General features: G+C 40.5%; 1 protein-coding gene across 7 annotated transcripts in view; it reads left to right on the forward strand.

Moving 5' to 3' along the window:
* The window catches only part of LOC132407402 (disabled homolog 2-interacting protein-like), a 605,300-nt gene that overhangs the window by 496,646 nt on the left and 83,659 nt on the right, over window positions 1-24,995 (forward strand). For all 7 annotated transcript variants that reach the window (XM_059993828.1, XM_059993832.1, XM_059993831.1 and 4 more), the window contains one exon: window positions 1,233-1,787. In XM_059993828.1, the coding sequence (XP_059849811.1) occupies window positions 1,233-1,787 (555 nt within the window). The remainder of the gene's footprint in view (window positions 1-1,232; window positions 1,788-24,995) is intronic.

Raw genomic sequence — 24,995 nt, forward strand, 5'->3', positions numbered from 1 at the left:
GTATTTCTGCAAAGTTCTTAATGAGGGCCCCAGTCCACCACCTCACTGACGCCCAGAGCCATTTCATTTCTAGGTCACGACCAGGCCTACCTCCCTTTCGTTCCTGAACTCATTCCCGACAATATTCAAAGCCTTTGGGCCTTGGATGCTTCCTAAGTTTACAGTAACAAGCTCGCGACTGAAATGTCATTAGCACGCAGCTGCTATGGCCATCTGCTTCAATGAAATCCAGTGAAACCAAATTAAATAAATCTGATCATTTGTGGCTTAGTAGGAGCAATATTGCCTCTGAAAGCAGTCTGCACCAGAAGCATCTAACTGGATAACTAATCTTTCTCGGAGAAAGGCTGCCGTTTCAGTGACACTTAATGTTTCCTGAAGTTGCCTAGCAATCCATTTATTTTTGTAATGGGTGATAACTATATTTTTGATAGTCCATCTCAGGAGAGAAATTGTTCAAATTTTTAAAAAATGTATTACACCAGAGGATGTGCTGATTCCATTAAGGGTTTGGGCATTAGTTCAGCAATAGTTAGGGGATGGCCAAATGCAGGTTGCTGTCTCGCTGGTAAAAGTTCAAAGTCAAAGTAAAATTAAAATTATACTCACTTGTGATACATTTTCTTGCAGACATTGACAGGAAAATAAAATAATACCATCCAGTTTACAAAAAACTATACATAAACAAAGACTGACAAATAACTAATGTGCAAAAGAAGACAAATTGTGCAAATAAACATTTAAAAACAATCCATGAGTCATATAAAGTCCTTAAAAGTGAGTTTATATGTCGTAGAATCAGTGTTACCTGGCCCTGAGCTCAAACTGCAAAACCTGGAGGGTTGAAAAGAAAGCAAACACTGATTACTGCACAGAAACCATGCTTTAAAAATAGACTTTTATCTCTCTGCTGGGAATGAATTATACTCTTCATCCAGTTGTGTAAGTTAATGCTATTTAACCAGATGGTTAATCAAGATCTGCAAGATCTAGATGGTTCATTCTTCTTTGCAATTAGGAGTAATATCAAGAAGCAAATTGCATTAATAAAAAGGGGATTTATTTTTAAGTTATCAAACTGATCATAATTGCAGAGTATGATAATATAGTAGATGCAAATTACTGATATTATATTGGTCTTAAATTGACTAAGAATAGACCCTAACAATAAGTAAATTACAATTATAGCCATGAAGGGATCCTGCACTTAATCTTTTCCTCTGTCATTTTAGGATAACAGCAGACGAGTGGAGAACTTGCTCAAACTATGGATTATCGAAGCCAAGGACCTGCCAGCCAAGAAAAAGTACTTCTGTGAACTCTGCCTCGATGACACATTGTACGCACGGACTACCTGCAAGCTGAAAACGGACAATGTTTTCTGGGGAGAGCACTTTGAATTCAGTAACCTGCCCACAGTAAAAAACATTACAGTGCACTTGTACAAAGAGACTGATAAGAAGAAAAAGAAAGATAAGAATAATTATGTGGGTCTGGTGAATATTCCTATAGCAACTGTGACGGGGCGACAGTTCCTGGAGAAATGGTATCCTGTGAGCGTGCCCAATCCCAGCAAGGGCAAATCAGCAGGTCCCATGATTCGAATCAAATCTCGCTACCAGAGCATGAGTATTCTTCCAATGGAGCTCTACAAAGAGTTTGCTGAATACATTACGAATAACTATATGCTGATGTGCACAGTGCTAGAGCCTGTGCTGAGTGTGAAGAGTAAGGAAGAGATGGCTTGTGCATTGGTACACATTCTGCAAAGCACTGGGAAGGCCAAGGTAAGCCCAAAGGTTGCAAACGTTTCTGCTTTTTCTGCATTTAATAAAGACACACTGCTGCTTCAGCGAAAAGAACCAATATAGAGATTGTGTTTAGTACAAAATGTGTGGAGGAGGGGTGGAGGATTATAAAAGCAAAACAAGCTTTGACAGATCGAATGACTGGAAGGTTGGAATTGAGACCTCCGATAGGGTCTACCAACCATTTGTGAAAATGTGCCAAAACATTGCTTCATTGTAACTTCAGTCCTTTCTACATATCTGCTTTATTCCATTTATTTACTAAATCAGCTTATCTCATTACATAAAGCATAGCAGCAGCCATAATTACAGGTAGTGATGGGAACAATGAGTTAATGTATTATAGTGTCTTCTAAATTTAGCCCTTGGGTTTGCAGTGAATGCCACAAATATTGGTAGAAATTTGCTGCATTCTATTTAGTGTAGTGTTTTGAACCCTGTTAATGACGAGCTGTGACAAAGACCCTGGAGAATCTGGACCTCTTTCTTCAGGAGTTATCTTTAAATAAAACCAGACATTGTTAATCAAATTCTGCCTTCAGAAAATCAGCATGATCTTTGACCATCTGAGGAAAGGAGTGTTTCAAGATCCACACTTTAGACTTAGCTCAAAGTTCATGGTCCACTGGGGAAGCAGTGATCTTCACCCTTATTGCAGGCTTCTGAGATATTGACTACATACAGTGGCCACTTCAAAACAATTGAGAGATACCACCTATGCTATCTCCACAAAATCTTCCTAATCTACTTGTGGGAGAAGCATCCACTCCCAGACCAACATCCCTAGCAGTGAGATTCTAATTGCCGATAGCTCCATTGAAATCCAGAATTTGAACCCCTGTAGACAGAAGCAGTTGGTCTACATCAGGGGTTCCCAACCTGGGATTCACAGACTCCTTGCTTAATGGTATTGGCCCATGGCATTAAAAAGGTTGGAAACCCTGGTCCACCCTTTTAAGAGATTAGCAGGATTGTCAGAGGAAAATATGGATGTCCATAAAAACTGCATGAGGTAGTCTGGGGAGTAATCTCCCTCAAAAATACAAGCTAGATTTTTTTCCTGCCCAGGATGGAGTGGAAGTACTCCTTAGCTGCATCCATTAGTTCCATGTTTGACATATATGCGCTAATTGTAGCACACCTATTCCACACTGGAGAGACCCTGAAAATCTTGCACAAACTCTTCAGAGGGGAGTCTGAAGTGCTTGAATAGTGCATTTCTGGTGGCAGACTCATTGTGTGAAACTTCTGTCCTCATACCAAATCTTCATTAAGCCTGAACGGGGAGCTGCATTCGGGATGGCACTGAGAACCTGGGGCTAAATCAGCTTATCTCATTACATAAAGCATAGCAGCAGCCATAATTACAGGTAGTGATGGGAACAATGAGTTAATGTATTATAGTGTCTTCTAAATTTAGCCCTTGGGTTTGCAGTGAATGCCACAAATATTGGTAGAAATTTGCTGCATTCTATTTAGTGTAGTGTTTTGAACCCTGTTAATGACGAGCTGTGACAAAGACCCTGGAGAATCAAAAGCATGCAGAAGCCCAGCAGTAACAGCAGGCAGTAGGAGCCTCATTTAAAAATAAGACATCTAGCTGCTGCATCAAGTATCTCCTGCCTTGCCTGTGGCAGAATCCTCACGGGTCACCTCAGATCTCGAGTGGGAGGAGCTCTTTCTCAACACTGAGGGACTACCCATACAGTAGGGCAGCATGGTAGTGTAATGGTTAGCACAAGGCTGTTTCAGTACCAGCGACCCGGGCTCAATTCTGCAGGGAGATTGTACTTTCTCCCAGTGACCATGTGGGTTTCCCCCCAGGTGGTCCAGTTTCCTCCCCAATCCAAAGACATACCCGTTAGTAACATTACTGTTCAGATGGGTGTAATTGGGCATGCAGGCTCATTGTTGCGGTGTTGTATCATTAAATAAATAAATAGTTAAGTGATGATGAACTTTTACAGCACTTCTTGAAGCTACCTGATTAAACTACTTGTCAGCGAGATAACTCAAAGAATGAAATGGGTCATATAAAAAAAAGAGTTGGATTTATCCACCATCAATTAAATCATTGGATTATAAAATTGCACTGATTCATGGCAGCAATATTTTCTGGAGTTTAAGTAATGCGAATGAAATGTGTTCCATTTAACAGAATTATTAATGGAGCTATTAAAAAGATTTGTTCAGGAATGGTGCCATTTTCAAGCAGGCAGATTGGTGGACAGTTTTGCTAAGATCTACAAGTCAATTTGAAAAAAGTAAATTCAGCTTCTGTGGAGGAAATTTAAGCTTTTGTGTCATCTCAGTTGTGTTAGTAATTGGTTATATTCTGAAAAGCTTCTTCCTCATTATCTGCATCACTTTATTATTGAAAATGCGCTATCATTCAGTTGGAGATCATTAATATTGCCGATAAAGATTACTTATATTATCAGACATTGAAATTATTTACTGCACTGTTCTTTGCTAAGGGATTGCTTCATGCTTCTAGCCTAACTGTAATCGAACTCTTAGGTTTCCAAAATATTCACTCTTTCTAACATATTTAAGTACTCTGATCTGTTTGCATCATGTGTAATTTGTGCATTGAGTTGGTGATTAGGCTACAGCCACATCCTTTGCTTAGCCAGCAAATTTAACGTATGTAAGAACTTTTCAGAGTAATGAGTGCATCTTCCCATTTTTATGGAAATGTTCTTCATAACAGTGAAGAAATATGAACCTGTCTCATGCAGAATGATGCAAGCAACAACCTGTCACTTCTTCCCACTTCCAAATCACTGAGCAACTTCAGTGCAGTTTTGAGCCCATAATCTAAGTTTACTCTATTGCAGGACTGAAACTATTCTCTTTTGTCAGGATTGTGTTTGATGTGATGCTTGGATCTATTTTCCAGTTAGCTATGATGTATAGTTGATCTATAGTATAGGATCTGTGATTTATACGGAATGTATGATCTATAATCTCTATAGTCATTTCTGTGAGAACAGTGTTCTTAACATTCATCTTACTCCAAAACATCGAAAATGGTACCTGCTTGTTTATCTAATTTCCATCTCATATAACTAATTATTTACCTAGGTATCAACATAACTACTGCTCTCCTTCCAAACAACAGCTTACTGATTTGTTTGTATTAAGAATATAAGTGGTGGGATGCAGTTTTCAAAAAAAAGGTTTACATAAGTGAAACAGTCAGGTTACACCTATAGGAAAAGGGTGAATAGACATGCTGTCCTTTATTTTGAAAAGAGATGGGGGAAGCTTTTAGAGGTATTTAAAATAGTGAAAGGCCGTGAAAAAAAGACTGTAGAAAATTTGTACAGTTGCAGGGTGCAGCGGCTTCAATGCATAGGATTGTAAGGGGCTGCAGAGGGTTGGTAACTCAGTCAGCTCTATTACAGACACAGGCCTCTCCATGATCATGGATGTCTTCATGAGGAGATGCCTCACGAAGGTGGCATCCATCATTAAGGACCCCCATCACCATCAGGGAGGAGGTACAGGATCTTGAAAAAAAATGTATTAAATGGAACAGTTCCTTTCCCTCTGTCATTAGATTCCTGAACAGTCCATGAACACTCCCACGCTTTTCCTCTTTTCCACAATTTTTTTTGAAAGATTAAGAAATAAGAAATATAAACATGGACATTGAAACATACAGTGCATCTTTTGCATCAATGACCAACGCAGCACGAGGATTTGTGGGAGCTGGCAAGTGTCACCGTGCTCTTGGCCCCAATCTAGCACTTCTTTAACTTACTAACCCTAACCTGTGCGCCTTTGGAATGTGAGAGGACTGGAAGTAATTTTTTGTCTTGCACTGAACAAAACAACAAACTTCATGACATATGCCAGTAATATTAAACTGTGTCTGATTTACAGTGATCCCATGTGGGGAAGAGCAGAGCCAGAGGTCACATGTGGTCATTCGAGAAATCAGATAGACAGTTCAAAAGCAACTTTATACTCTGGGAGTGGTAAGAATGTAGAATTTACTATCACAGGGAAAGGTTGCTATAGATACCAATAATGTTATCTATGACTGAAGCAAAAATGTTCCACAGTGTTTCATATGAGTCATGTTGCATAAGAGTATCATCAAACAAGGATAATTGACATCAAAGAACAGAAAAAAAAGTACAGGTACAATCCCTGGGCAATATATATAGGTGCTATGCTAGTGTGACACATATGTAAATAACCTGGGGATTGTCGCTGTACGTCTTACAGCTCAGGGTGTTAATGTTCAGAGTACAATTCCAGAGCCATCTGTCAGCTTGTAGTTCTCCCTGTGATTGTGCAGTTTTCCTCCATACGCTCTGGTTTCCTCCCGCAGTCCAAAGACATCCCGGTTAATAGGGTAATAGGTAATTGTAAATTGTTCTGTGATTAGGCTAGGGTTAAATAGGTGGGCAGCCCTGGCTTTTTGGGCCAGAAGGACTGCTCCACGCTGTGTCAGTAAGTAAAGTAAAATAAAGAATAAAATGTAAGGGTCTGTCCTTGAGAACCATCAGTAACATTTCTCTGAATCAGAAATATCTGTTTTTCTTCAACTGCCAATATCACGTCACTCTGCCAACACCTAATATAGTTACATCTCATCAAATTTTCCCTCTAATGCTACCCATAATTAAAACAAATGGAATATATACTCTGTCCGGTCATTAATGAAACATTCTTTATTATTGCCATCTTGAAAAAATCTTTAAAATATTTTGGAGTGTTTCTGTAAAGCCAGATTGTCATAAGTCGGGACATTCACATACTGGCAAGCTCCTATATTAAGGCAGATAATTAAAAACTTGAAGAATGTACTTTTTTTTTCCTTTAAAGAGCATCTTAAAAGGGGCAAAACAAGTAGAAAGCTGAGGAGGCTTTGGGAGGGATATCTAGGCTTAGGATCTGGTGGTTTATAGATACAGTCACCACTGGTGAAGGAGTTAAACTCGGGGACATACCAGTGGACTAAAGATGATAGGAAAGTGATGCCATAGAGGGATTTGAAAAGACTGGTGAGAATTTTAAAAGCAGGCTGGTCAGCAACCCCACTGTTGATATCAGGGAATGAGACTTCTCGAGCATTGGACAAGTCAAGTCTCCGGAGTGCCATGTGATGAATGACGTTTCAGGAACAAGTGATCAGAGTTGGAGAGAGGCAACTAATGTTAAAGAGGTGGAAATATGTTGTCATAACAGCTCAGCTATGAAAAGCTAAATGTAACATCGTCATTTCTGACACCATATCTGGTCTGATTTCCAACTGTTGCCAGAGGGTGGATGAAGCATGGGAAACAGAGTTTTGACAGAGATGGAGGACAATGACTTTGTCCTTCCCTGTATTTGGTTGCTGGAAGCTCTTGCTCATTTTGTATGAAGGGTGACTGGCTTATCCTTTTCAGGAATTAATGAAATAGCAGGCTCTTCCACAGATGGGGCAGCAGGTATCTAACTCAGTTGGCAGTTGGGGGGGTCTGTGAGGTGGTACACACCTTCAACGACTTCTGCATTTTCCCGGAATGTGTACTTGAGGTTCAGATACCTCTTCAAATACTGACCCTCCAATTTCAAAGTTCAAAGGGAATTTATTTTCAAAGTACATGTATGTCACCATATCCTGCCTTGAGATTCATTTTCTTGCAAGCATTCACAGAAGAAATTTCTGTGCCAGGAATTCCTCGCTCTCAGTGGAGTTTCTTCAAGTAAGCTTAGGGCATATCCTTGAATAGTTTCTGCTCTACCCATAACTAACTGAATGTGGCTAGGCCATCTGGTGGGGATGTTAGCCTGGGAGAAGATACTGATACTGGTTTACTTGTTGGTTCAGTGAATTTGGAGGATTATGGAAATACTATTTATGCAATACTCCATGGCTCTGTTCCATCTCTGTAGTGCCTTGAGACGTCTGTGAGAGGTAATCCAAGTTATAGAAGCAAGTAGGGATCATTGGAGGCTGGTAAACCATGAGTTTTGTATCAAGTCCTGATCTTCAAATGGCCTGTGTCCAGAATGTTTATTTATTTAGTGATACAGCACATGATAGGGCCTTCTGGCCCCTTGAGTTATGCCAACCCAGCAACCCCTACAAACCCGATTTACCCTAACCTAATCACAGGACAGATTACAGTGACCGGTTAACCTACCCAGTACGTCTTCAAACTGTGGGAGGAAAACCAGAGGACCCAGAGAAAACACACGTGTTCCACGGGAAGGACACTCAGAGACTCCTTACAGAATGGCAGCAGAATTGAACTCTGAACTCTGGAACACTCTGAGCTGTAATAGTATTGCGCTAACTGGGACACTACCAGATGTAACTATCTAGAAACGTTAGATGGATTAAGAGAGGTGATGGTGAGGCAAGCCTCCAGTGGAATACAGAGTTGTTCTTGAGAAGTTAAATGAAGAAACATTGGGAGAGGATTGAGTCGCATAGACTTGTTGCACCATATTTCTGTGCTGTACATATTGTACAGTTATCTGCATAATTATTTCAAAATTAAGTGATTCATTTGGAGAAGGGACAATGAAAGAGGAACATTATGCCTTTGAAGGTGAGTAAAACCAAGTATTGGAACTAGAGCTGCAATTTGTCTGCATTACTGCTGCTCGTTGTTTTATATATAGCTGAAACAATATTTGCTATCAGTCTTTTGGAAGCATGAAGTAATGAGTGTTTACTGTGATTAGTTGGTCTCCTACCGTTGGATCTACATCTAATTGCACTGCGAACACTCCGATATATCTTCATTGCAGTGAGCTATTTTGACTTAAACTACACTGGGGAAAATATGTTGCCTAATTAGAATATGTACTAAGACAACCAGTATTTAAGTGAATCATTCAATATAATTCTATATGGTAAGGTAATTACTAAATATACAGATGCACAATTTTAATAGTTTTAATTAAAGGGGAAGTTGCCTGCATTAAATTAGACATAGCTTTTCTCATGCCTGGGCACTGTTTTGTATAGTGGTGTGTTACAGAATTTCTGCAGTAGTTGACCTTCCTTCATAATATTGCTGCATAACTCTGTACTCATCTTTCCCATCAATTTTTAATCAAATTCTTCCAATCTGGTTCCAGTTGGCCAGTGGCATTGAAACCCTGCTTTTAAAAATATGACTCCACCCACAACTTAATTAGCACTTATCTTTCTTGACCTCTTCCAATTTTGAGATCAATTGTCAGCTTTGTTTAATTACTTTTTTTCTCTGTAAACTGAAGTTTGTACAATTACAGGATTTTCCTTGTATCATTGCATTATCTTCCACTAAAATCACATTCCTTGAATTCTTACCATTAGACAACTATCTTCAGTCTCCTAATATTATTGTCCTGGTTGTAACATTATCAAAATGATCGCCTTTCAGATATTCACAATGACATCTAACATCTCAGTCTTTGCTGTTGGCACAACAATTGTTCCTACTGACTCTCTGACATGAAAGCCTGGGTCATTCAAAGTTTGTATCAACTCCCAAAGCTATCCCTCTTTCTTCTCAACCGTATTTCCATCCGCTGACACGCGATGAGGTCAACTCTAGTTTCAGCATTAAGACAGATGTGAAATTTAGCTGTATGATCAAAGACTGGTCGATTTGTAAAACAGTATTGTTAAGGGAGGAAGTTTCCCACCTTTTCCCTCTTTGTAATTTGAATACTAATCTGGGCTGTTCTATTATGGATTGGCTGCTCTAATCACATTTTCAGCCTAGTTTTCACATTGTCTAAGTCCCTTTAGTATGGCTGTATACTCCAAACGTAGAAAGAATAACATGCAGCCAGAGGCAGACGTAGGTCGTCAGATTCTTTGGGTTTGCTTTGTCATTCATCAAAATCATGGCTGATGATCTTCTTCAGCTCCCTTTTCTCTATCTCTGCAATATCTCTCGGTTCCTGTAATTCCAGAAACGTCTTGCTCTTTGTTTTGGTTTAACCCTGACTCAGCCGCCACAGTATTCTTGTGTAGAAACTTCTATAGATTCACTACGGAGAAAAGAATAATTACCTATTTAGACTACATCCACACTAGACTGGATAATTTTGAAAACGCCGGTTTCACGTAAAAACAATAGGCGTTCACACTATGTGTTTTTGAAAATATCTCTATCCACATTGAAACGGAGATTTTCGCAAATCTCCTTCTCCTGCGCATGCACAGCACACATCTACCAAAAACAAGCGACATGTTTGGTGTCGAATCTCGCCATAAAGGTGCGCATTTGTGTAGTTACAGACTAGAAAAACTTAAAACGATGGACAGCTGTTGGCTTTCGTGCAGGAGAACTTAAAACTAAAAAAAAACAAATATTGGAGCGTATGGAGGCAACCGACAGGGAGTTCACGGACAGATTGACCTGGCTGACGACGAACATTGAAAAACTGACTGACTCTGTTGCATTAATAAAGCACCTTGTTAAATGTATAAAACACGTCTGCATCAGAGTTATCTTGTATTTCCATACAATGTTACATTAGGCTGTTACACATCTATTGTCAGGGAAGTACTTGCATGAATAGGTAAACCACCTTCATACGAGCAAGGACAGAAAACAGGGCAAAGTGAGTATGCTTATTTATTCAGTCAGTTGTGGGTCAAAGTATTTGGTGAGTACATTTTTAACTCTTCTGGCTTCAGTCTCGTTGCCGTCTGTTCTGAAATTGTTAGGTTGCGTTCAAGAAAACAATGAAATAGCGCGCTGCCCTCTGACAGCATTTTCAAAAGTATCCGGTTACTCCGTCCACACTGATCTGCCCGAGCAGCGTTTTCAAAAATACCCACCCTGGAAAGCATTTCTGAAAAGCTGCGGTTTCGGGGGGACGAAAACGCCATTTTAGTGTTGTCGGAGGGTAAAAACGAAGAGAAAAAGTTTTGGTTACGGATTTGTCTGGCGTAGTGTGGATGTAGCCTTAGAGATACAGTGTGGAATAGGCCCTACAAGCCATGCTGCCCAGCAATCCTTGATGATTCTCAATTAATCCTCACCAGAACAATTTACAATGTTTACCTATTAACCACTATGTCTTAGGACTGTGGGAGGAAACCGGAGCACCCAGAGCATTCCACAGGGAGGACATGCAGACTCCTTACAGAGGCTGAGAGGGTGCTTGAATTGAATTGTGAACTGTGAACTCTGACACCTCAACCTCTAATACCGTCTCGCTAACCACTACATGGCGCCCAGTGTAAGCGGTAGGCCATGACCCCTTGCTTGTCGGTTCCTCTTAAATCTTTATCTATCAAACCCAGTATGAATTTTGTAATTTCTCATTTTACTAAACTGGAAAATAAGGCTAGGTTAACTCAATCGTTCATCATACAGTAAACTCAACATCGCAGGAACCAACCACCCTATTGATCCTTCATTGCACTTCTCTACGGTAAAAACATCCTTTTTTGAATAGGAAACCAAACCTCTATGCAGTATTCCACATGTGTTCTCACAAAGACGACTTATAACTTCAGTAACACATTCTTCTTACTCTCTATTTACATATACATTTATCTTAATTATTGAATCTGTATGTTAGATTTCAGTGGCGTGAGTCCTAGGGTTTCTGGATCCCTTTGGACATCAACATTTCCCATCCCAGTCTCTCATCATTTAAAAAGTACTTTTCCTTCTGTTTGTGCACCAAAGAGGACAGTCTCACTTTTCTGTACATTATATTCCTTCTTCTATGTTCTCCCCCTGCTCACATTGCTTATTTTGATCCCGTTGAAGCCCCATTACATCCTCCACCTTACCTATAGCTGTACCTTGATTTGTGTCATTAGCAGACTTGGAAATATGACACTTGGTCTCGAGCAACTGTGGTTGTCCACCCATCCTGCATTCTGAGAAAGACCCGTTTATAATCAATGTTTGCAGCCAGTTTCAATCCATGCAGTATGTACCTCAATTCCACGAGCTATAATCTTGTTCACCAATACCTGTGTTGGAAAATACAAATATACCTATCTACTGGTTCTTACTTAAATATTCTATTTGTCACATCATCTGGAAGCATCCCTAATGGGTAATAATTCCCCTTCTCTAAATCCATGCCACACTGCTCACTTCTATCAGCACATTCAAAATGCTGGAGGAACTCAGCAGTCCAGGCAGCATCTATGAAAAAGGGTAAACAGTCGACATTTTGGGCCAAGACCCTGTATCAAGACTTGTCATCATCATTCCATAGACGCTGCCTGACCTGCCAAGTTCATCCAGCATTTTGTGTGCATTGCTTTGGTTTCCAGCATCTGCAGATTTTCTCTTGTCTGCTCATTCCTATAGTTGTTTTCTAGATAATATGTTATGTCTTCATTATGAATTCCAGTACTTTCAGTACTACTGATGTAAACTTAACAGGCCAGTAGTTTTCTTTTCTCTCTCCCTCTTTAAAATAGTGACTCACTAAACTCTCAGACCCATCGCATCATCTATAGAATTTTGAAAAATGAGAACTACGTCTGTGTCAAACAGTGGGAACCCATCTGTATTAACCCTATCATCTCCCTTAACCACCTCTACACCAAGGAAAATGGGCCTAGTTTCTCCGGTCTCTCCTCAAATGGAGTGCACCATCCCATGTAACATCCTAATAGATTTGCTCTGCACCTTCTTCAGCACCCTCACTTCTTTCCTATGTTGTACAGCTCTGATTAAGTTTCCAAGCACATGGCTTCCTCTTTTATTTCCCATTTCCACCTCTCTACCAGACCCCTGATCTTCAAAACTGCATGGATTATATTCAATCAGCTTCAAATTATGTATTGTAGTTGCTCTAAAACAACACTTCCCTTAAACATCACTCAAAAACTTCCCTCCTCTTAATATATTTGAACCATATTTTTTTGCCAGCGTGACAGAACACAATCTTACTGGACAGAAAATGAAGATATTAACATATTTAAAATGCTGAAAGATTTCAATATATTCCAGAGTAAATATAAAGGAAATTTCAAGCTGCTCAAAGTAAACCTTTTCGAATAGTTTGGGTACACATAGAAATTTACTACGTCTGAAAAATTAGGTTGCATTGTTCGGAGAAGTGTTCACTATTGGTTAAATCCAGACTACATTTTTCTAGCACTGGGAAATCTCTACAATGCCCAGGAAACATCTTGTAATTACAGCGTGTAAGCTATTATTTACAAGCTGTTTCCTGGACATGCTCCCAGCCCAGCATTGTGAATCTGACCGTAGTAGACCCCTTGATGTTTTTTTAACCTAAATGCTCTCCTTTGTTCTCATATTTTCTGTTTCTTCCTCCTTCCCCACTGAATTCACTCTTAATATGGGGACAGCGTTGTGGTATAGTTTATAGAGGTACTACCTCAATGCCTGTCACCTGGCCAAGGGTGCTGTTTGGGCAGAGTTCACATGTTTCCTCTGGGTGCTCTGATTTCCACCCACATCCCAAAGGTGTGTTGATTAGTAAGATAATTGGCCAGTGTAAATTGTTTCTAGTGTGTAGTTGAGGGGTAGAATCTACAGGTTAGTTGATAGAAATGTGGAGAGAATAAAGAGGATTACGGTGAAAATCAGTGTTTTTAAAAAGAGCCATTGAGTTGGTGGCAGAGATTCAGTGGGCCAAAGTGCCTGTCCCTGTGCTGCGTGCCTGACAGCAATCTCTCATTCATCCAATTCTCCTTAACCTCTCAACTACTGATCCAAAACACAAGAGATGTTGAAAAGAGGTACCTCTTTCTTCAATTATTCTCACTGCAACTTGCAGCTTGTAATTCCCCTTCAAGCAGCGTACTTTTGGACTGGCCTAATGATCTACAGATTTCACAATCTTCTGAAGGACTCAGCAGACACAGTAGTTCTTAAGCAAGCAGGTATGACACCTTTAGCTGTATGAAGGTTCATCACCATGGCCAGAAGTGAAGTAGGAGGGGGAGGTACTCCAAGCCATGCTGAAACACAGAGGAGTGAGACCCCTTCAACCCAGAATCTGATTAGTAAATGCTCATTTGCTGGAGAAGGGGATTGAGGACCTGAGGGCAAGATTGCTATATTGAAGGAAAATGAGAAATTGTTATGTTGTTATGTTCTGGGTTTTACCGAGACATGGCTTGCTTAAAGCATGACTAGACCCAAAGGCTTCTTGATACACAGTGTGGACCAAACTGTTGATTTGGAAAAAGTAAAATGTGGGGGTGGGTGTTTCATGATAGACTCTTAGAGGTGCTCCAATGTGGCAGTTTTGTCGTACTCACATTTCCCGGACCTGGAATACAAGTGCCGATCGTTCTATTTACCAAAGGAGTTCTCCGTGATCCTGACCACACCCCTGCTCTACTCACTTTACACCTATGACTGTATGGCTAAGCACAGCTCCGGTGTCTTATTTAATGTGCTGACGACAACACTGTCTTGGCCGAATCAAAAGTGGTGAGGAATCAGCAATATAGGAGGGAAATTGAAAATCTGAGTGGTACCACAACAACAGCCTCTTACTCAACGTCAGCAAAACCAAGGAGCTGATTTTTTACTTCAGGAGGAGGAAACTGAAGGTCCATGAGCTAGTCCTTGTCAGGGGGATGAATGGTGGAGAACATCAATGACTTTAAATTCCTCTGTTATCATTTCAGAGGACCTGTCCTGAGCTCAGCACATAAGTGCAATTACATAGGAACCGTGGCAGCACCTTTACTTTCTTGACAAATTTCTATAGATGTATGGTGGGGAGTATATTGACTGGTTGAATCACAGCCTGATATGGAAACACTAATGCCCTTGAACAGAAAAGTGTACGTAACATAGTGAATACAGCCCAGTCCATCACAGCTAAAGCTCTCCCCACAATTGAGCACAGCTACATGGAGCACAGCACAGGAAAGCAACATCCATCATCAGGGACCCCCACCACCCAGGTCATGCTTTCATTTTGCTGCTGCCATCAGGAGGGTGGTAAATGATCCTCAGGGACTCTCACCACCAATTACCTTAAAATTATGCCCTCTCATAGAAGCCATTGCCACCTGGGAAAAAAGAGCTAGCTGTCTGCTCTATCTATGCCTCTTATTATTTTATATACCTCTAAAAATCACCTCTCATCCTCACACAAACAGGAGAAAATCTGCAGATGCTGAAAATCGAAGCAACACACAAAAATGCTGAAGGAACTCAGCAGGCCAGGCAGCATCAATGGAAAAGAATATTGTTGATGTTTCAGGCTGAGACCCTCTTATCTTATTTATACACCTCTATCAAGTCAAAGGGAAAAGTCTTAACCTGCTCAACCTTTCCTCATAAAACACGTTCTCTAATCCAAGCAGCATTTTGGAAAATCTTCTCTGCAGGCTAGACAGTGATTAACAGTAGAAGCACTAATCCTTTCATCAAGCATTTTTTTCTCCTTTTATTGAACTTTTTATCTATTCTTAACTGAAGATGTATGACTTTGTGCATTTTCAGCATGGCATTGATTGAACTGCCCACTAAAGGTGGTGTTAGGTAACAATCAGTGATTGGCAGTTGGATGACTTTTTACTGAATCAGAATCAGCTTTATTATCACCGGCATGTGTTGTGAAATTTGTTAGCTTAGCAGCAGCAGTTCAGTGCATACATAATATAGAAGAAGAAAAAAATAATAATAATTAATAAATTACAGTATATGTATATTGGATAGATTAAAAATCATGCAAAAAACAGAAATAACATATATTAAAAAAAAGTGAGGTCATGTTCACGGGTTCAATGTCCATTTAGGAATCAGATAGCGAAGGGGAAGAAGCTGTTCCTGAATCGCTGAGTGTGTGCCTTCAGGCTTCTGTACCTCCTACCTGATGGTAACAGTGAGAAAAGGGCATGCTCTGGGTGCTGGAGGTCCTTAATAATGGACTCTGCCTTTCTGAGACACTACTTCCTGAAGATGTCCTGGGTGCTTTGTAGGCGAGTACCCAAGATGGAGCCAACTAAATTTACAACCCTCTGCAGCTTCTTTTGGTCCTGTGCAGTAGCCCCTCCGTACCAGACAGAGATGCAGCCTGTCAGAATGCTCTCCACAGTACATCTATAGAAATTTCTAGGTATCTGTTGACATACCCACTCTCTTCAAACTTCTAATGAAGTATAGTGCTGTCTAGCCTTCTTTATACCTGCATCAATATTTTGGGACCAGGTTAGGTTCTCAGAGATCTTGACACCCAGGAACTTGAAACTGTTCACTCTCTCCACTTCTGATCCCTCTATGAGGATTGGTATGTGTTCCTTCATCTTGCCCTTCCTGAAATCCACAGTCAGCATTTTCGTCTCACAGATGTTGTGTGCCAGGTTGTTGCTGTGGCACCACTCCACTAGTTGGCATATCTCACTCCTGTACGCCCTCTCGTCACCACCTGAGATTCTACCAACAATGGTTGTATCATCCGCAAATGTATAGATGGTATTGGAGCTATGCCTAACCAGACAGCCAACACCTTTTCTGCTAAATCTTGAATGAAATTGTCTCCCGCCTGCTCTATGTACTGAGGGTAGCTCAATTTTCCAATATTTGGGATACTTTATATTAAGTATATTTTTGATTTATCATGGAATAGGAATTTTCTTACAAATATGTTATTTTTACCTGCTTCAACCAGGCCTTTGACAGGAAGTGACCTTTAAACTCTTTGCAATGAAGGAACAGGTTACAAGATTCAAGAAGAGTTAATAAGGGAGTATAGAGATGTTGTATAGAACTGGAAGAAATTCATGATTAACAGTAATCATATATGGACTGTTCATTTTTAGTTATTTTAATTATTTAGAGATACAGGGTGGAACAGGCCCTACCAGCCCAATGAGTCACATTGTCCAGCAACCCACTGATTTAACCCTACCCTAATCACAGGACGATTTACAATGATCAATTACCTTACTAACTGCTGCGTCTTTGGACAGTGGGACGAAACTGGAACACTCGGATGAAACTCATGCACTCATGCAAAGAACGTACAGACATCCTTACAGAGGACACTAGAATTGAACTCTGAACTCCGACACCCTGAGCTATAATAGCATCATGTGTCATGTTATCAGAAATTGTCGCGCCAGTTTTGCGGTGTCTATTACAGAAATGTCTGGCTCTATAACAGTTGCCAAACATTTTTTTATTTGCAGCAAATATTTCAGAACTGCTCAGACTGCATCATGGAATCAAAGCTCTTTAACTATAACCATATCCTTCAAACCTATGGAACTTTTATATCCTAGCTCAAGAGGTTTAAAAACAGCATTAGGTGTTTTATGCTGAATGTGGCAATTTGAATGAGTGCGTTAGTCTGCGATAAGGCTCTGGGCAAGCCCTCGGCTCCTGCAGCAACAAATTATCTAGACCTCTTTATGCTGTTGCCAAGCACAAGGGACAATTAGAAGAGACGTATGTCCTCATTATGGCAACAACATTCTACTATCCCAACGCCTAATGTGAGTTTTTTGTTAAATTGCTGTAGGGTCTATTCCTGATTGCTTGAAGGTTAATGGAGTATTGTTAGCCTAGTAAGATGAACATGGAGGCACAGTATTTTTTTGAAGCTGAAACAATGTAGAACAGCCTGGGATATTCTGCGCAGTGATTTGACACCAGGCAAGTAGTCCGTCACAGCACTTTTGTTGGTGGTACGGGCAGAACTGAATCATTCACCTTAAACAGCATTAACCTTCAAATACTGCTACTCCCCGTTGCAACTGTTGGTGTTAGATCGTGGTTCAGTTCTTGCATTTTTTATAATGTTGTGAGGAAAACTTAACCATTTACTTCACAAGCCACTTGAAAGTGGGTGTCTAATCCAGGGAAAGTGTCCTAAAGTAATAGGCTGTTCATCTGTGGATCGTGTATCTCATGATCCAGGAGCTGAGATCGTGCTAGAGTTAGAGGACTATTGAAAACAAGAGAAACAACAATCTAAGTGAGTTTCCATGATTTCTGATTATAAAACCTTCAGAAAAGCACAGTGACAGTTACGATATTAGAACATTTTGAAAGCATTCTGAACAAAATTTGATTACCATGGTGATACAAAAAAGGAAAAAAATAAATTGCCAATGCTGGAAATTTGATATAAAATCAAGTGCTGGAAACACTTAGCAGGTCGGGCAGTATAGAGGGAGAAAAGCAGTTGATGTTACTCACTGAGATTAAGAAGGAAGACATTTGTCTAATGCCAGCTCCCAGCAGAACAATCCTGTCAGGTTATTTCCTCCCTCATTTCCTTCCAGGCCTGCAACCTAGCCTCCCCCACTTGTCCATGAACTCCTCTTTGATCCTCCTTGCAATTAACCTGACACTAAGTGCCCCACACGACTTTGGAATGTGGGTGGTGTTACGTACCCCGTAACTGGGTCACTTACCAGCAAAGATAGAGAGGTCCATTGAAGTCTGATGGTGCTATTTTTAACAGTATCAATGCAAACATACAGATAATACACGTCGTCAATACTAAATCTAAAAGCGCGGGTATAATAAGAATCAAGAAGAAATAGCTCTATTGTTGTCTAAGGGATAATGTATTGTCTGATGGAAATATAAAAGTCACTCAAGTTCATTCAGGCGGCAGCTTTTGGTTGGAGAGAGAGAGAGACGATGTTTTTAGAACTTGCCCGTTTTCCTTTTCCTGATGTTGATCCTTCGAAATGTCGTCGGTGGTGATCTCTTCTTTAGCTAAGCCATCTTCCGTGGTAAGGCCTCAATCCCGGGCAACGGGAAAGGACACACGTGGCCCTTCCACCGGCTGTCGCTATTAAACGCTGTCACGGGATTTCTAGTGTTTCTAAAAGGGTTGTTCCCCAGACCCTCTTTTATCCTTACTCATGGGGTCTCAGATGTCAATCAGGTTGGGATGATGCAATCCCTCAACCAACCCCCTCTGATCATTCCCTGAGGGCTTCCATGAAGTACAGTACTCAATACACAATTCCGTCTCCAAGAGACAATGGCCGTTTCCCCGTGGCTTTGTATCGCTGAGGGGCCAGGACATTCCAAACCCCTTTGTGGATTCTGCGTGTCTTTCTCTCATTTCCTGGGTCTCCTGATCTGAATTAATAGCGATCTTGCGATTCTCAAAAAGGAGGGGGCTACTTTGTACCCTTCGGCCCCTCAGAGTTGGGGCACAGGCGTAACAGTGGAAACTGAAGTGCAGGTAGAAATTCTGAACTGATGGCACGGTGGTCGACAGCACATTTCACAACGTGTCTCGATATATGTGTGACAAATAAAGCTTATCTTTATCATGTTTGGGATTGAACTCTGGCTGTGAAGCAGCCGTGCTGTTGTCTCCCTCCCATTAACCTGCTTCATGGAGATCTCAAGATGGCGCTTATGGAGTGAAACTGTTTTAGGCTTTGCTCCAATCCTTTTACTTTTTTTCTACCTACAAGCACCCCCTAATTGACCTGTTTATACCTATTCTGAAGGGGTTCATCCTTATGAAATCTTTTTCAACTGTTTGAATCATTTTCAACTCGATGAAATGTCTAAAGGAATCGAAACAGACGAAAGAACCGTTAACTTTGGAAGCAATTGCAAAACTTATGGAGAGAGACTTGAAAAACTGGAGAATAAATTAACCTCAAAGCTTTCTACGTTCGATGAAATTTTAAAGACAGTCGATGCAAAACTTCAATCACTTACACTGGATTCACAATAACCTGCTTCAGGCCTGAGACCTTTCATCAAATTCTGATGAAAGGTTATTGACCTGAGCAGTTCAATGTGCTTTTTTTCTCATTACTCCCCGACTTGCTACTATGCTGAGCTAAGAGACTGGGGTCAAACTCTCTTCCCCAGCATCTTCCTGTGTTCAATGCGTACCCAAATCAGCAATTAGCACTTTCCTGCTTTTCTCCTGAGCAAAATCAGCCTCTGCAGTTCCCTGGTGTTCTTGGTAACACGCCTATCCTTTATTCTCAATTACACACTTGACATTTGGAATATTTCCATTATTTTACCCCACACAAAACTGGAGAACCTCTTCAATGTAAATTAATATTACAGTTAATGTGAAACTGCAGGCGCAAATTTAAATCGCCATATTTAGTCATTATCTGATGTACAAATGCGAACTGAAAATTAACAAACAAGCCATCATTCAATGCTACAGACTTTAAATTGTGCGTTCACATTTCCAGTACTGATATTATTCCATATTCTGTGACCAGATTGTTAATTTGCTTAAATGCTTTCCTTTTAGAGACCAGCATTTATCTGTTCAAACTGAGACTGTGCACTAATAGAGTATTTAGCTTCACTGGGAGAAGGACTTAGTGCATTGTGGCCCTCTCTTAATGCTAATTGTTCACCAAGGTTCTTTGTTAATGGTTTCAGTTATAATTCCTCATTCAACAAAATATAGTGGCATTTCCTTTTACTAATGTAGTCTGACCTTTTATGTAGCAAAGATTCTGCTGAACCTTAACCAGACTGATAATGTTCATGGCTTTAACCAATTTAATGTTTGTTAATGGATGCTTTGTATCCACAGATATATATTTTTGGGGGGCTCAGAGATGGGATGTCACCTTATCCAAGGTCATCTAATTCAGCAGAATCCAGAAACGGAAGCTCAAACTTCCTACCAGTGACTGGAAGAAACTTGCTAATTTTAGAGCAAGTTCCCAACCTGGGGTCAATGGACCCCTCAGAAAATGACAGGGGTTCATGGCATCAAAAGAGGTTGAGTGGAAGGATGATACACACACAATTACATTCAGAAGTTTAGAACAGAGAGCAAGAGAGAAATACCTTGTAAGGAAAGCTGTTGAATTCATTTTCATTGCGATTCTGGCAGAGTTTGTCATTATTTGATTGGATTAGATATGTTGAGGCAGAATGATAAAAATGATTAAGACAATTACTTTGTGAATAGTCTTGACAAACTGTCTAAACATCTTGCTTTTATATTGAAATTTCAGTGTATTTCTGTGTACCCTTAAAGATTCCAAAGGGTCATGATGCCATGAGGAGAATACTCAAGAATGGTGGGGGTCTGGACTCAAATAAAGAGACTGACCACAAGTCTGAGTTGAGATTATTGCAGAGATCGTGATCAGTGGGGTTTTTGTATCCTGAGGGGCTAAATGGCGCAGAATCATTACGCAAATGACTGAGAGATTTTTCAACTGTAGCACAGTCAAAGTCACAGAAAAGGGAGCCTGAAGCCAAGAACTAGATTGCCTGCTTTTTGGGAACACCTAAACAGACACTGCGGACCCACTCTCATCTGGTGTTCTTACTAAATTTCTGTTAGAATTAATAGCATAGTTGTACAGAAATTAAAATCTGAATTGAGTAGTCAAAATACTTTAGTAGTCAACATAGGCCGTGAATTTGTAAGAAAATCAAGCAACTACAGATGTTGAAAATCAAATGAAATCAGTGAATGCTAGAAATATTCAACAGATCAGGCAGCATCAGGAGAAGGAGCTGCAGTTAACTCTTCCCATTAAGCCATTCAGACTCATTCTATCGAAGATGTTTCTTTTGCAACACACAAAATGCTGGAGGAATTCAGCAGGTCAGACCAGACAGCATCTGTGGAAATAAGCAGTCAGTATTTCAGGCCAAGACATTTTGTCAAGCCTGGAAAGAGAGGGAGAGGGGAAGTAGGACAAGCTAGAAGGTGGTAGGTGGGGGAGGGGGGAAGAAGCAAGTAGCTGGGAGGTGATGGGTGGAAAAGGCAAAGGGCTAGAGAAGAAAGAATCAGAGAGGAGAGTGGGCCATGGAAGAAAGGGAAGGAGAAGGGGCAACAGGAAGAAGTAATAGGTAGGTGAGGCAGAGATAATAGGCCAGAGTGGGAAATTGAAGGAGAAGTTGAATATCTTACAGGAAGTTAGAGAAATTGACATTCATGCCATCAGTTTAGAGGCTCCCTAGATGGAATTTGAAGTGTTCCTTTAACTTGAGGGCGGCCTCATTGTGGCCACAGACTGTCAAGTCAGATGGGAATGGGGATAAGAATTTAATTGGTTGGCCACCAAGAAATTCTGCTTTTTGTGTATCAAATAGAGCTGCTTCACAAAGCAATCCCCCAGTCTACTTCGGGTCTCACCAACGTAGAGGAGGCCACACCGGGAATACCGAATACAGTAGATGACCCCAGCAGATTCGCAGGTGAAGTGTTGCCTCACCTGGAAAATCTGTTTGGAGCCCTGAATGGAGGTGAATGGGCAAATGTAGCACTTCTGCCACTTGCAGGGTTAAGTGCCAGGAGGGAGACTAGTGGAGAGGAATGAATGGACAAAGAGATCACAGACGGAGCAATCCCTGCGGAAAGCAGTGGTAAAGGTGGATTAGGTGGTAGGTAATGTAAAAGATGCAGAGAATGATGTGTTGGATGCAGAGGCTCATGAGGTGGCAGGTGAGGTCTAGAGGAATTCTTTCTTTGATGAGGTGGTGGGAAGATGGGGTGAGCATGGATATGTAGGAAATGGAAATTGTGGGTGAGGGCAGCATCAATGGTTACTTCAATCTACACTTCCATACCCCATCATTGCCCCTACTGAAGCTATCTTGTGTTTTTCTCTGACCCCGTTCTAAAGAGGGGTCCCAGATTCAAAGGTTGTTATTCCTTCTATAGATGCTGCCTGAAGTGCTGAGTGTTTTCAACATGTTCTACTTGGTTCTTTTCATTTGTAAGTTGTAGCAATTCATTCCAATTTTTTTTAGTATAGTTGAGTTTTGATTTGGGATCGAGCCACTTGAGTGAGGGGTTATACAGAGTACAGTGGCTCCTGGCAGTTTGGCAAAGTCACCCCCATTTCCAGCTTCTAGTTACATAACATTTATAGCAGGACTGAAGAAATATATTTGTGAGTAAGGAAAGTAAGAATCACATTGTTACAAAACAACTTAGTTTATTTGTGTTTTTATTTTAGACACCAGTTTCTGCAGGTGCTAGAAATCTTGAGCAACACACACAAAATGCTGCTGGAACTCAGCAAGTCAGGTAGCACCTATGAAGGGGAATGAATCAGCATTTTGGGCATGTTCTGATGAAGGTTCTCAGTCCAAAACTTCAATTGGTTATTCCCTTTCATAGATACTACCTGACTTGATGTGTTCCTCCAGCATTTTGTGTCTGTTCTGGTTTTCTATTTGTTGGCTTACCAGATAGACTGAAATTAGAGTTCGTGTCCAATGATGACTAGTTTGAGAATTTTATTACATAACATTGATAAGAAAATATTACGACTCATCTAGTAATAAGTAGGTCTCATTCATTACTTTCAAAGCTCAATACATTTATTTAATACCCTGGATTTTGATTGACCTATTGACATATGACTCATCTAGCAGTTGTGAGATGCTCAATGAAAGGTTTAATTATATTGATTTCTAACCTTAAGAACAGTTAATTATAAGTTATCATCTTCCTTCCCTGTGCATTTCATACCGTTGCTGCAAAATATCATGAAGTAGTCTGCTTCCATAGCTTCATTAAAAATTATTAACCAGCTTAGTGTAAATCTGGCGCTCTGGTTTGGGGTGTTACATATCATAGTAGAATCAGATACACCATGTGCTTATTTCTGTGAGCAGTTAATTTCTCTGACCCTGTAGCCATTCATTATCCATACCATAAAATAATACACTGTAATTATAAAGTTCTTCTGGTCTAGCAACTTTTAAATGGAGTCATAGTTTTTATTGCAGAAAAAAACCGGACAAAAATCTCTTAATGAAGAGGAAGTGGCATTGTGCACTTGCAGTAATGAATGTATTTAGAAACAGGTGGAAATTGAGCTAAAGCCAGTTGCTCCTAATTGAGGAAGAGGTGGTGTGTCTGCACATCTTGAAAACTATGGAGCCAGAAGGTTAAAGTATTGACGTAGTACCTGCTCACCCTGACAGATCAAATGTTAATTGGCTTTGTGGCATCATATGACGTTCTAAACAAGGCTTAATACACAGTGAGTGGATGATCAAATGTGTGATTTTGTTCCAAGAAACACTTCTATTGTTATTCCTTAGCCTTCAAAAACACTCACCAATTATGTACAACATCTTAATAATTGGGTATTCAAGTGCGAAGGATGCAATTGTTAGCCTTTCCTACAGAAAAATGCTTGATTCAAAGAACAAACCAGTTGGTCACAGACTTCCTTGAACCTGCAGTACTGTACAAAAGTCTTAGGCACATATATATGAATATTCTGGACTTGGGATGTATTACAAATTATTAACTTCAGCAACCAATCTTTGAATTGGACTATACATGGACAGTCCATTTGAACATAGCCTGTACATTAAATTTAAAATGCAGCTATAGACAGTAAGTTCCTAGAGCGGTTAACATTTGTTATTGAAAAACCAGGCAATGCTACCAGCATTTGTTTTGGGTATCTGGACTATGGATGCGAAGAGGGTGGTGTGAAAGTTATATCTAATTTAAAGGAAGCTTTGTAATACGCTGTAAATATAGAATTGTCCTTTGATCTTTAGCATATAAAATATCACAATATCAGGTCAAACAGACATCTTCCTTCAGAAAGTGTCTAATTTTTGTCAAATAAAAGACATTCATATCTACCTGCTACATCTCTCTGGTGACTTTGTTCAGATTACAATATATAGCTGGGGTGCCTAAGACTTTTGCACAGTACTATATATTGGTTAAAATAGAAAAGTGGTTGGGAGACAGAAATAAGAATACAGATAGTCCCCGAGTTATGAACGTCCGACTTACAGACAACTCGTACTTATGAACCGAGGAAGGAGAACGTCATCCGCCATTTTAAGTCGTTGCCGTTGACACTGTGTTGAGTACGTAACTTTGTATTTGGCTTAAATCTTTCTTAGCAAGGTTCACCCTGACCCCAGTCCCCCGTTCCGGTCGGCTGGTGGTGTAGTGAGATGAGCGCCGGGCTGGAGAATGAAGTTTCCCGAGTTCGATCCAGTGACAGACCGCTCCCGTGCCGGGTTGATGTCGATCCAATGACTCCCGTACCGTCCGTGCCAGGTTAATGTCGAGCTCACAACTCGACCACGTAAAACAAATCACTGCCACCTCCAGTTTAAATTCCCATGCGGAATATTGTGGAGGATCAAATACAGTACCCAAACCCAGCACAGCCCCTACTTGTCCCATTTAACATGTCTCAGTGTGGTGGACTTTCGGACCCGGGGAATTCAGTGTGGTGGTCCTTAGGACCCAGTGGACCTTGGCAGCGGGTGGAGGTTGGGACCCGCCGCCCGCAGT

This window comes from Hypanus sabinus, chromosome 18, assembly GCF_030144855.1.
Source record: "Hypanus sabinus isolate sHypSab1 chromosome 18, sHypSab1.hap1, whole genome shotgun sequence".
NCBI classification, from domain to species: Eukaryota; Metazoa; Chordata; class Chondrichthyes; order Myliobatiformes; family Dasyatidae; genus Hypanus; species Hypanus sabinus.